Below are 14101 nucleotides of genomic sequence, written 5' to 3'. Positions count from 1 at the left end.
ACCCCAGAAGGTCTCACAAGGTACTGCTCAGTTACACCTCTAGAGTAATTTCCATTTTGTATAAGCCAAGAAGTGAAGGAATGAAAAGTAACAAATATTTGATTTTTTCTAGTAAAATATTTATATTCTTTTTAATAATTTCATTTTCAATGTCAGCAGTAGCATTATCACTAAAAATTTAAATTATTTGTAATGATAGACTTCGTCCCTGAACAAGGACTTATTACATATAAATACCAGCATACTTGAATCTAGCTCAGTGGGCTGCCTACACCCTGGGCAAACTCCCAAGTATGTAACATCAAGCATAAAGCGATTTTTTGTTTTCAGGATAAAGGTTTAGAGATCCCATGCTGGTTCAGTTAACAAAATAATTGCAGACACATGTTACTCTTGGTGGAGAGAGAATACTCTGAGCAATACAGTGTTTACAGATCTGTGAACTTGATTATTTATAGCAATGTTGAACTTTTCCACATTTCTATTTGACAACTTGTCCAGTTTGTCAATTCGTAGGAATAAAACACAATTACTTGTTGTATTCAGAGGACATCAACCCTGATATATTGCCTCTTCTATGGATAGTTACAGTCATCATTAATTTTTCAATTGCCTATACTTTATATGGAATTCTTTGAGGTTCTCATGGATTTCCTTCCTTTTAAAATCATTCCCTATTTGAAAATAAACTACTACCCCAGATAACGCTATAAATGATCACCAGCAGCATAAAAAGAGGAGAGTCCCTTTAAGTTCATCAGGTTCTAAGTAAGCTCCCCAAAATTCAAAGGCACACAGAATATATTAAATGTACTAGTTTAATTAGAATTGAGAAATTTATATCATGTATGGTCATCATTCCCCATTAAAATCTGATAAGATGTCTGATACCAGTGGAAAAAGACATCATGTCAGTTATGAAAACGGGATAAGTCATTTATATTCTTCCCTCCTTATCCTTATACATCTGTGCAAACAATTTCAGTATAATCAAGCAACCTTTACCATTAGAGAACTAAGAACATGGTCTCGAATTTTCTTGGTCCTTATACCATAAACAATGGGGTTAAGAAAAGGTGGTACAAGAAGGTATATATTGGCAATGAAGATATGAATTTGGGGGGCCACATTGTGGCCAAAACAGTGAGTGAGGAAAGTAAAGACAGCTGTGGAGTAGAAAACAAGAATGACACAGACGTGGGAGCCACATGTGCCTAGAGCTTTAAGACTTGCTTCCCGCGATGGAAGACAAAAGACTGCACGAAGGATTAGGTTTAAGACACAGCAATGAATAACCCATCACAGGAACCAATGACAGAGGCCACACTGAGGCTGTAACGCTTGGTGGGCCCTGTGTCCACACACTCCAGCTTCACCACAGCCATGAACTCACAGTAGGTGTGGGCAATGATTTGAGTTCTGCAGTAAGGCAGCTGTCTGAGCAGCATAGGATGTGGGGAAAAGAAGGCCACTCCCCGCAGGACCACAGAAGCTCCCATTTTGGCGATGCGAGTGTGGGTAAGAATGGTGGAGTGGCGCAGTGGATGACAAATGGCCACATAACGGTCAACAGCCATGGACAAAAAGAAGCCTGATTCCATAGCAGTAAAACTATGAATGAAGAACATTTGGGTCAGGCAGGCATCAAAGGCAATGTCATGGGCTCCAAGCCAGAAGAGACAGAGCATGCGAGGAAGGGTAGATGTGGAGAGGACCAGGTCAGTGACTGAGAGCATGCACAAAAAGAGGAACATAGGCTCATGGAGGCTTTGCTCTGTCCTCACCACGGCCAGAATGGTCATATTCCCCACCACCGCCACCACATACATGGAGCAGAAGGGAATCCCAATCCAGACATGCAGGTGCTCCAGTCCTGGGATGCCCATCAGCAAGAAAGTGTCTGGAGATGTTTGGGATTTATTGGCTGGTCCCATTGCTCTGCTGCTTTCTGTCTCTTGCTGACAGAATCCTCCTTTTTACGGCAAAAGCTTTGTGCCAAGATCATCACAACCAAATCTGGCAACAAATGAAAAACAAGTCTGGAAGATACGAAAGCATCACATTAGAAAACATCCAAGAGTACACTTCAGGGTGAAAAAAATCTAGTAACAGTAGTTACTAAAATAAAAACCTTGCAACAAGACACAAAGTACTAATCCTAAATCAAGTCATGAATCTCAGACATTTAAGAACAAAACAAACTGTAAATCTGTTAACAATCTATGTATAGTAAAATTCAATACTACTTTTTAAATTCACAATTTGCTTTCAACTTAAGTCAAATCATCTTTTGATAAACAATATCAGGCATTATAAATGGAAAGGATCTTAGAAATCATCTAACCCAACTTTCTTCTTAATATCATTCTGAGATATAATATTCTAGGACATGTCTGAAGTACTCTCTGAGAGTACATATTCTCAGGTATGATTACTCATTTCCTAGTCCATTACATATGCTCCTTTGTACTGTCACAGAACCTATCCTCAGGAGGTGTGAAACAGTACTGCCCTTTCCATGGACCTCTACAGATTTATCTGTTTTGTGCATAAAAGTCTTCACAAAATTTGAGCTTTAACAGTCATACCTTCATTAAGTTCTCTCCTTTTCAGTGAAATAGTCCCAATTGACATACCTGTTTATTTTAAGCTTAATTTTCAAAAATCCTAACTTTCTACCTTAACTCTTCTGTAGATCCCCCAATATGCCTTGTTTCTTACTTTGATATCTGAACATATTAATCACTACAAAGATCCATGCACTTGGTACCACTTTTGATTCATACATTATTAGTGTGATTTCAGTTACTACCATTGTTTAAATGAAGTAAGGAAAGAAAGTAAAACTTAGTGATCCTAACATGAAAAAAATATATATATATTTTTTCCTGGAATCTTTGTATATGTTCATTTGTAGCTGGAAAAGCAATGTAAGCTAAATAACATTTTTCAAATTGTATCAATTAAAACATAGTACCCCAGAGTGTTATAGATAATGCAATGGCCTCACAGAAAGAATGGCTGAGACATCAGAATTCTAACATAACTCTGCATGACTGCAAAGTTCACATTATTTCCATTACACCAAAATCAGTATTTGCTGTCACAGATGTTAAGTGATAGTAAAATACAACCAACAAAGAGTTTTCATAATTTTAAAGTCATATTTGTTAAGACACTTTCGAGGGAGTGTTTCAACATTTGCCTTTTTCATTTAAACTTGATAATCTATAGAGTATTATTTTAGATATTACTTCAAATAACCATTGTGTTTCTTTTATTATTATTAAGCATCTATCAATATTCACACCCTGAATTAAATGATTATTGTTTATCGATTTTAAAGGTATTTATTCTATATCTACAATGAAGCAATTGAAATCTAATTTTGAAATAAGAATAGACCAATAACAAGATTCTTTTTATCATCCTAGAAAATTGTGTTTAACCATTCTAATATACTCTACATAATATCCATAAATTAGAAATGGATCTGTTGAGATAAATGTAATTACAAATATTGAGTCCTATTTACTCCACTGTAATTTATAGTCTGATCAAGTGCCATCAAAACTGGAATATGACTTACATTATCCAGCATTTTGGGAGGAACGTAGACCTTGTTAAACTGACTATACATTGTATTAGAAATATTCCCAGTGTCTTCTGAAAAACTTTCCAGCCTGACCTGAGCTCTGTAAATGATCATTTACATAATACTTTAAATGACCATGATATTTGACTCAGAAGAAATAAAGTCCAATAAATCTTGAAATGTATCACTTATCATAAGTAATGGTATAACTTGTTTTCATCTTTTTTTCCCCGTCTGATTCTTTTCATTCCTATCACAGGTTCTTCCTATGCCCTTTTATTAAATGCATATATTTTCATAAAAACTTTTAGTTGTGTTCTATATACTAATTATGGGCTTCCCTGGTGGCTCAGATGGTAAAAAATCCACCTGCAATGCGGGAGACCTGGGTTTGATCCCTGGGGTGGGAAGATCCCCTGGAGGAGGCATGGCAACCCACTCCAGTATTCCTGCCTGGAGAATCCCCATGGACAGAGGAGCCTGGTGGGCTACAGTCCACGGGGTCACAAAGAATCAGACATGACTGAGCAACTAAGCACACCGCACAGCACATACACTGATTATATCTTTCTCTCGGTTTCCTCAACTGTAAAGTGGAGAAAATGAAATGCTGTTAATGCATGTTAACAAATTAGCACATTATCTTACACAGATCATTTTAAGATATTATTTCTATACCTCCCATGGGGGTAAGAACTAACTTCTAACTATTCCCCAAATACAACATGCTTCTTTGTGAAACTGTGCCTGTTTCACATACTTCTCTGATTGTAATGTTCCTCCCCCTCCTTTTTATTAACTTCCTTTTGCAAACCACTGTTCTTGCAGTATCTAGGTCAAAAGTAATATTCTTCCTCCCACAAACATTTGCCATGACTGATTAACATCTAATGTTGACTGGGAGGAACATGGCTCTTCCTTGCTCAGAGTGAAATCTGACCTCAAAGCTTATCCTGGTCAAGGAGTTTAATGCTACTTTAACTTTTATTTGGAGTATCTATGACCATATGCTCCATATACTTTAGATAATCAACAGAGTTCACTACACCTTCTTAGTGTTTTACATGTCTACAAGATTTACTCTTAACTTTACTAAGGATATTTTTTAAGAGATGGACATTACTTTTTGAGGATCTCATAATTTAAATGCAGATGTTTGAATGTAGCTGCCTTCTCTCTTTTTCTGTCCTGTATCTCTATCAACTCACCCAAATTAGAAGTTCAGAGTAATCCAGACAGTAACCTTGCATGAGAGCAGGTGCTAAGAAGTGTGCTCATTGAATATCAGCTGGATTATACCCAGCATCAAATCCCACTGGATTCAACAGTGTAGGTGGCAGGGGAATCAATAGTCCTCCAGGATATGGGGCCTTTTCCCAAATTAAAAGACTTAAATTATTCTAACTAATATTAACTATTCCTTAAGATAACAAATAAGGATATTATTATTTCCCAAAGGTTTGCTGAGTGCTTTGATATGAAATATATTTGCAGGAAAATATGAGGAAACCTCAGAACCATAAGAAAGTATTATGTTCATATACTGAGAAGTCATCACTTTCTGGTCCTATGTTTAATGCTAAAAATCCCTTCTTTCATTGATCTTCAAAACAACCTTTGTAAATAGGAAATTACCACTAAAAAGTCAAGGAAGCAGTGAGACCATTAGATTAAATGATTTAAGTAAAATTTTTACAGCAAATGAAGAAGCGATTTTAGGAACTGAATCCAGATATCTCTAGCTCCACATTTTATTTACTTAATCACTATATGACTAAGATTTAAAACTGAAGCATGCCTGAATTAAAGTCTATAACTTCCATGGATTATAATTGACAGCATCCCAAAGGACCAACAAGAACCTTTATAGTCTTGTTGGTTCTTGGCATCAGTTTCTGCTAGACAGCTCTTCTTTAAGTTTCCCTGAGTCTCAACCGGTCCAGACTTTCTTTCACTGACTCCTTTAAGATTCTGATTCATGTTTTTGCTTCAATGTTTGATACTTCCCTAGGCCTTTTCATTTCCTATTCATTTTAAGGTTATGATGGAATGTCACTGCTTCAATAAGTACTATTCTTTTATACTAAATTACATTTATATGTTATATTTCTATAGCAATTTATATTCTTCCACTTTCTCATTAATCATACTGGTAAATATTTTTAAATGACTGTGATGCCAGTCCAGATGTTCAGCATACAATCACACAGGTTGTGATCTAAATAACCATGAGGACACCAATCTCATAGCCTCTTACATGAACGGTCCCTAGGTCAGAGAGGCCCATGTACAGAGGCAATCTTTGGCTTATTTCTGTAACAGAAATTTCAAGCATACACTTTTCTAAAAAGATGGCTAGAGAAAAATATCTTCTACAACCAAGTGACTGGTCTTACTTTGAATTCATATTCACTACAGCAAGTGGGCCCCTAATACTACATTTAATTTTGAAGTCTTTCAATTTCTCAGTCTCCTCGAAATTATTTCCTGTATTCTTTTAATCCAAACCTCTGTCACACTTCCCCTAACTCCACTCTTAGATGATAAACTAGATTCCACTTTCACTGAGAAAAAAGAAGCAAGAGAAGATCCCATCAACACATTTATCAACATGTCTATCTGCTTCTGAGCTCATGTGTTACTACTGACTTGCTGCTACTATGAATGGACTGTCAACTTCTCCACTTGTGCAATATATCCTTCCCTGTCTTGCAACTCAACTATTTTGCTTTTGCTTTTTGTTATGCTTTCTCATGGGTAATCATCATTTTCTTTCTGTGGTCTCATAGTGGATGTATGATATCTAAGTAAGATAAGTTTTTAAATTGATCTCTGTCACTGACCTGGAAGAGAGTGATAATTAAGGGAAGGATTACAGTGCTAGACTTCAGGTCATGCACAGACAGCATGCTCAGGAAGAGATATGTGGGTTTATACTAAGTAGGGTCTGTCTTGATGATGAACACAAGAACACATTTCTCAACCTGAACCAAAAGGTAGAAAAACAAGACTAGGCAGATGGAAAGGAACACAATGTAAACCTCCTGTCCTGACTTTCTAGGGACTAGAAAGGTGGTTGGATGAAAATTGATTCTATTAAGATCTAACATCAAGGAGGCAAGGATATACAATGGAAAAAAGACAACCTCTTTAACAAGTGGTGCTGGGAAAACTGGTCAACCATCTGTAAAAGAATGAAACTAGAACACTTTCTAACACCATACACAAAAATAAACTCAAATAATGGATTAAAGATCTAAATGTAAGACCAGAAACTATAAAACTCCTAGAGGAGAACATAGGCAAAACACTCTCTGACATAAATCACACCAGGATCCTCTATGACCCACATCCCAGAATTTTAGAAACAAAAGCAAAAATAAACAAATGGAACCTAATGAAACTTAAAAGCTTTTGCACAACAAAGGAAACTATAAGCAAGGTGAAAAGACAGCCCTCAGATTGGGGGAAAATAATTGCAAACGAAGAAACAGACAAAGGATTAATCTCAAAAATATACAAGCAACTCCTCCAGCTCAACTCCAGAAAAATAAATGACCCAATCAAAAAATGGGCCAAAGAACTAAACAGACATTTCTCCAAGGAAGACATACGGATGGCAAAAAAACACATGAAAAGATGCTCAACATCACTCATTATCAGAGAAATGCAAATCAAAACCACAATGAGGTACCATTACACGCCAGTCAGGATGGCTGCTATCCAAAAGTCTACAAGCAATAAATGCTGGAGAGGGTGTGGAGAAAAGGGAACCCTCTTACACTGTTGGTGGGAATGCAGTTAGTACAGCCACTATGGAAAACAGTGTGGAGATTTCTTAAAAAGCTGGAAATAGAACTGCCATATGACCCAGCAATCCCACTTCTGGGCACACACACTGAGGAAACCAGATCTGAAAGAGACACATGCACCCCAATGTTCATCGAAGCTCTGTTTATAATAGCCAGGACATGGAAGCAACCTAGATGCCCATCAGCAGACGAATGGATGAGGAAGCTGTGGTACATATACACCATGGAATATTACTCAGCCATTAAAAAGAAGTCATTTGAATCAGTTCTAATGAGATGGATGAAACTGGAGCCCATTATACAGAGCGAAGTAAGCCAGAAAGATAAAGACCATTACAGTATACTAACACATATATATGGAATTTAGAAAGATGGTAATGATAACCCTATATGCAAAACAGAAAAAGAGACTCAGATGTATAGAACAGACGTTGTGGACTCTGTGGGAGAAGGTGAGGGTGGGATGTTTCAAGAGAACAGAATCGAAACATGTATATTATCTAGGGTGAAACAGATCACCAGCCCAGGTTGGGTGCATGAGACAAGTGCTCGGGCCTGGTGCACTGGGAAGACCCAGAGGGATCGGGTGGAGAAGGAGGTGGGAGGGGGGACTGGGATGGGGAATACATGTAAATCCATGGCTAATTCATTTCAATGTGTGACAAAAACCACTGCAATGTTGTAAAGTAATTAGCCTCCAACTAATAAAAATAAATGGAAAAAAAAAAAAAAAGAAAGTGAAGCCCTGAAAACAGAAAAAAAAAAAAAAAGATCTAACATCAAAGGAGTTATTTATCCTTCTCTGCTCTGAGCTTGGGAGAGATGGTTGCATGCTCAATCGTGTTCAACTCTTTGCAATCCCACAGACTGTAGCCCACCAGACTCCTCTGTCCATGGGGTTTCCTAGGCAAGAATACTGGAATAGGTTGCTATTTCCTTCTCTAGGGGATCTTCCTGACCCAGGGACTGAACCTGCATTTCTTGAGTCTCCTGCATTGGCAGGCAGATCTTTTTTACCACTGTGCCACCTGGGAAGCCCACTCTGAGCTTAAGACTGTTAAAAAATGCCAATGTATAAAACTAGAAATTAATTTTAGTCATGGGATAAACAGTGGAGTATCCTAATGAATGTACTGAATCTTGACCTCTTATATATAGACAAACTGAAACTTAATAGCTTGACTTACAATTTTTGTTTGACTTTATAATAGTGCAAAGCGATATACATTCAGTAGAAACAGTATAGTGAATATTGAATTTTGATATTTTTCCGAAGCTAGCCATATGTGGTAAGATACCCTCCTGCTGCGGGGCAGTACAGTGAGCTGCAGCTCTGTCAACCATGTGATCATGAGAGCAAACATGTTTACAAGCACTGTACATCCACACAACCATCCTGTTTTTCACTTTCAGTACAGTATTCAATAAACTACATAAGATATTCAACACTTTGTTATAAAATATCCTTTGTGTTAAATGTATTTGCCCATCTGTAGGCTAATGTAGGTGTTCTGAGCACATTTCAGGTAAGTGAGGCTAAGCTATGACATTCCGTAGGTTAGGTGTATTATATGCATTTTTTACCTATGCTATTTTTAACTTATGATGGATTTATAAGGATGCGATCCCACCAGACACTGAGGAAGATATGTACAGGATTCAGAGCAATACGGGTGACTAGCCATGTCTTATCAATCTCAGTTTTGAAGATGAGTGAATAGTGAACTGAACTCTGGAGAGAAGAAAGGGCAAAATCTCCAAGTGTGTGTGGGTTGGGAGGGTATGATTGTCACTTAGAATAGTATCTATATTAAAATAAGTTCTCCATATGTGTGATATGTCTGATGAACAGATTAACATATCATTATGACTAAAATGAGCATTTCAGTGCACTAAAAAACACTGTTTTTACATATTTATAAATTCTTTGAAGCTCTAAGAGATGGAATAAAGGCATATATTCATGTTTTTTCTTTAACAGAGGCAAAATAGTCAGTTATATATCTTGGTATAATAGCACTTGAGAAATAAATGGAAGAATTCCAAGATTAAAGTATATGTATATCTCTTGTTTGTATTTCTAAGTTTTATGCCCTAAGGGGAGATAAAGATATAGATATACAGACATAGCCATATATACATACCTTTTTCTCTGTGGGAAATACATTGAACCTATCAGAACTATTGGATTATGTGTTTTCCTCATTGTTCTTTGTTTCAAACTAAGAGGTCTATCCACATTCTCATGAGAAGTAACAGGATCTCTGTTTTATGTGAGGAAAGAATGCTAAGAAATTCTAATGGTTCATACTATTTCAGACCTGTAGAATAAGAACTGCCAAGCCCAGAAAGAAAATTGTGGAGAATGGACTCATACAATAAGATAAAGTCTAGTGTCTTAAATCCTGATGATTTATGATGTTGTAGTACCACTACCACAATTCTTTCTCATATGCAGCAAGGTTTTTTCACATTTCTCAAGTTTTTGTTCAAACCCCACCACCAGTTGAATGTCCTTTCCCCTTCCCTCTACACAGTCATCATTTTCTGTTCACACTTTTCTCTTTTTCTATGATCTCTTCTGTTAATTCTACCCACAATGAAATTCACATATGGTGAAATCCCATATCCATGATTGCTAGTTTTGATTAAAAAACATACTGATTATTATCAATGTTTCCTGAATAGGAATCTTAATCACTTAATCTGGAACAACTGACTGACATAAATTTTAAACATCACAAATTTTAAAATTGAGATTCTAAGATTGAAAGTATCTTTTAAATTTATTTAGAATGTGATTATGTGATCTATGAAATTCTGATCAACTTTAGGGGAAGTGGATATAGAAATTTTGGTGAGTCTAAGGAATCTGCTGACATTTTACAAAGTCCAGCCAAAGGATCAAAATAGTTCTCCTACTAAAAGCTTCTCTGTAAGGCATACAGTTGATACATTTCTTAGACAACCTCCAGAGCAGTATCCAGAGACTACCATCCCCACAGAACTTCTCATCTGCTAAAATCACCTTGGGCTGCACTATGCTAAGTCACTTCAGTTGTGCCCAATTCTTTACTATGGGCTATAGCCCACCAGGCTACTCTGTCCACAGGATTCTCCAGGCAAGAATACTGGAGTGGGTTGCCATGCCCTCCTCCAGGGGATCTTCCTGACCCAGGGATCAAACCTGCATCTCTTATGTCTCCTGCATTGGCAGGTGGGTTCTTTACCACTAGTGCCACCTGAGAAGTCCTAAAATCACCTTATCTACCTTCTATTGGAAGCACTGAGTTATTACTAAGCAAAACAACAGTGTATGGGATTTGTACTCTTACCCATGCAACTGGTTATTTTCTCTTCCTGGTAATGTGGCAGTTTGACAGTTATAACTACTAAATATCAAATCTGTAATATATGAACTACATTCTAGCAGTCAGTAGAATTCAAGATATTATTTTTTTAATATTCCTGGCTCAATCATAATCGCTCTAAAAAGCCACTGAAGCTCTAACATCAATGTTTGACACCTTCACAAAAATTCACGTTTATGAGTTTATTAATTTATTTTTGTTTCTGTGTGTTACCCTTGAGGGAGTACTCATGTCTTCTTAATTAAATTTATTTAGTTTTGGGATATTATTAGGACTGCTCATTTTTCTCAAGCCTTTAATTTCATTCAATCAGGCCAGAGATACAACACTTATTACTGGTTCTAAATATTCACAGGCATATATATAGGACTCAAGATTTCTTCAAAATGTCTGGTCTATAAAATTCAGCATGTAGATCTTAGATAACTTTTCCTTTTTTGGAGAGGGTGTGCTGGGAGAGGTGTGTACTTAAGTTTTCTATCCTTCTATCTACTTTTCATTCCCTGTTGTACCTACTCCAAAAGGTACATATTTAGAGTATGTACTAATATTTACTAAATAAAAAAGTTACAGTAATGTGTTGAGTTAGAATCCATAGATATTCTACACATCTGATAAACAACAACTTTCAGGTGTTAAGTACAAATCAGCTTACAGGAGTGAGAGCACTTAATTATTTTCCCTACAGCATCTTGTGCAGTTCTATATATCTTAAACTATGTACTTCATTGATCCAACTAAAATCAAGCAACTTTTACACTTAGCGCCTTAATAACATGCTCCCGTATTTTCTTGGTCCTTACTCCATACACAATGGGGTTGAGAAAAGGGGGCACCAAAAGATACATATTTGCAATAAAAATATGGATATGTGCAGGTATATTTTTCCCAAAACGGTGAGTGAAAATGGAAAAACCAGTTGTGGAGTAAAAGACAAGAATAACACAAACATGGGATCCACATGTGCCCAAAGCCTTACAGCCAGCTTCTCGAGATGGCAAGCGGAATACAGACCGGAGGATGAAGACATAGGATATAGCAGTAAGAATCGCATCACATGAGCCAATGATAGAAGCCACACTGAGGCTGTAATGTGAGGTGGCTCCTGTGTCCACACACGCCAGCTTCAGCACAGCCATAAACTCACAGTAGGTGTGGGCAATGGTTCGTGTTCTGCAGTAAGGCAGCTGTTTGAGCAGAATGGGATGCGGAGAAAAGAAGGCAACTCCCCGAATCACCACAATAATACCCATTATAGTGATGCGAGTGTGGGTCAGTATGGTGTTATGGCGCAGTGGGTAACAAATGGCCACATAGCGGTCAATGGCCATGGTCAGGAAAAACCCTGATTCCATGGTAGTGAAGCTGTGAATGAAGAACATTTGGGTCAGGCAGGCATCAAAGGCAATGTCATGGGCTCCAAGCCAGAAGAGACAGAGCATGCGAGGCAGTGTAGACGTGGAGAGGACCAGGTCAGTGACTGAGAGCATGCACAAAAAGAGGAACATAGGCTCGTGGAGGCTCCGCTCTGCCCTCACCACAGCCAGAATGGTCATATTCCCCACCACTGCCACCACATACATGGAGCAGAAGGGAATCCCAATCCAGACATGCAGGTGCTCCAGTCCTGGGATGCCCATCAGCGAGAAGGTGACAGGAGAGGGATGAGAAGTGTTGAGAGGAGGCATGATGGTTTTTTTCTTTGATTTTTATCAGTTCTTCTGAAGGTAAAGTTGCTATGCCAATATGACCACAACCAGAAGCTGAAAACATGGGAAATTTAGTTGAGGAAGACCCTTAATGATCTGTTTGTAAAATAATTCAAATTCATAACCACATGAATTTTAATTCACTAGAAATAAATTCAGAGAAATAAAATGTGTAATATCATACCAAATACTATGTTTGCAAATACATAAAGATCATTCATGTGTCACTGCATATTGTCATAGGTGCATATAAGTCATCTTATCTATTTGTTTCCAACAAAAATTGTCTATATTTACTTAATTCAACAACTATTTGTTAAGCAGTTACTAACAATCATGTCCTAGGCACTGGAAATAAAGTAACACACATCAGATATTCTTCTCAAGGTGATTACACTCTACAAGAAAAACATCACAATAGGATGGTGATGAAAATGTTACATAAACTGATATCTAAATTTTGGAGCTCACAATCTAGGATATCAGACATTCCTGGAATGGAAAGAACAAGAAAAATTACTGTGAAGCAGTAGCAAGCAGAAACAGACAAGAGTGTCAGTGGTGGGAACTTAAAAATCAAAGGAGAAAGCAAGAGGCAATGAAGGCAATTTTTCCACATCAATGACTTTATCTTCACTTCCCCACTGTCCATTTTAGCAAAACATCAATTTTATAAATGACTGTCCTGAGAATATTCTAAAATTATCTGCTTCAGTTTCCTCTGTAAAAACTTTATGAAAAACACTTAATTTTCCAATGATTATATGGTTCCAAATTTGTAGATAAACTGACAGTGTATTTTCATCTGTCACTCGTAAGTTCTCCATACCACCAGTTCCATAGGATTTATTTTTCCTTTCCACTCCTTCCTGTGATAGTTGCCTGAAAATTATGTTGCTAACATATTCACACTTTTCCAAATGCAGTATCACAATGTGAAAAGTGCACAGTTAATATTTAAACTATGGATTTATGACTTGATAAAGTGGAGTCTAAGAAGAGCATGCTCAGATTCCCCAAGGTGAATAATACAAGATATTATTCCTCAGAATGCAGAAATATCTTCCAAAGCCATCTTGGGTTTTGACTTCCCTCTTTGAGCTGCTTTTACGTCAGTGATAAACAGAAACTATGTTCTTTGGAGCAAGACTTAGAAAAGTCCCTCTTAATTTCTCAGTCAGTATTTCTCTCAAGAGAGAAGAGTTTTCATGGCTGTAATTGATTAAGCAGAGACATTGTAAAACTTTTTGGGAGTTATTGAAAATTCTTGTTTCACTAGAAGACTACATAACCCACAGTCTAGGTGATTTAAGTAGTAGAAATAAACAATCTCCACCACCTGATTTAACAGAAAGAAAGTTAAAATGCAGGCAATCAAGCTCCTGGAGTTACATATTAAATCTGGATAACTAAAAATTCATAGGGCTGCATGCAGTAAAAATGTGATATCAGTTGGAGTATTTCCAAATGAAAGAATGATCTTGACAAAATTGGATTGGCTTCTTAAATGACAATAATAAATTCCACGCCTCTGGATCTCATTTGTCACACTGCCTGTGTGTCTAATATGAAGCATGGTGTATTATGATGTCAGTTTTTTCCTGTTTTTTTCTA

The 14101-nt window shown here is 37.0% G+C and overlaps 2 protein-coding genes across 2 annotated transcripts; both read right to left on the bottom strand.

Annotated features, from left to right (window-relative positions):
* Positions 1 to 990: 990 nt before the first annotated feature.
* On the bottom strand, positions 991 to 1934 carry LOC110142029 (olfactory receptor 52M1-like). Its single transcript, XM_020901044.2, is given in 2 exon segments — positions 991 to 1277; positions 1280 to 1934. Coding segments are annotated over 2 exon segments (942 nt in total).
* Positions 1935 to 11521: 9587 nt separating this feature from the next.
* On the bottom strand, positions 11522 to 12466 carry LOC139034164 (olfactory receptor 52M1-like). The gene has a single exon (XM_070464600.1). The coding sequence runs from the start codon at positions 12464 to 12466 to the stop codon at positions 11522 to 11524; it is 945 nt and encodes a 314-aa protein (XP_070320701.1).
* Between the last annotated feature and the right edge of the window lie 1635 nt (positions 12467 to 14101).

The sequence above is a fragment of the Odocoileus virginianus genome, unplaced genomic scaffold (assembly GCF_023699985.2).
Source record: "Odocoileus virginianus isolate 20LAN1187 ecotype Illinois unplaced genomic scaffold, Ovbor_1.2 Unplaced_Contig_30, whole genome shotgun sequence".
Classification (NCBI taxonomy): Eukaryota; Metazoa; Chordata; class Mammalia; order Artiodactyla; family Cervidae; genus Odocoileus; species Odocoileus virginianus.
The sequence above is the reverse complement of the archived record's forward strand: the minus strand, read 5'-3'. Positions and strand labels throughout refer to the sequence as shown.

Coding starts and splice junctions, on each gene's coding strand:
- LOC139034164 (XM_070464600.1), bottom strand. CDS start 12,466: ATGCCTCCTCTCAACACTTCTCATCCCTCTCCTGTCACCTTCTCGCTG.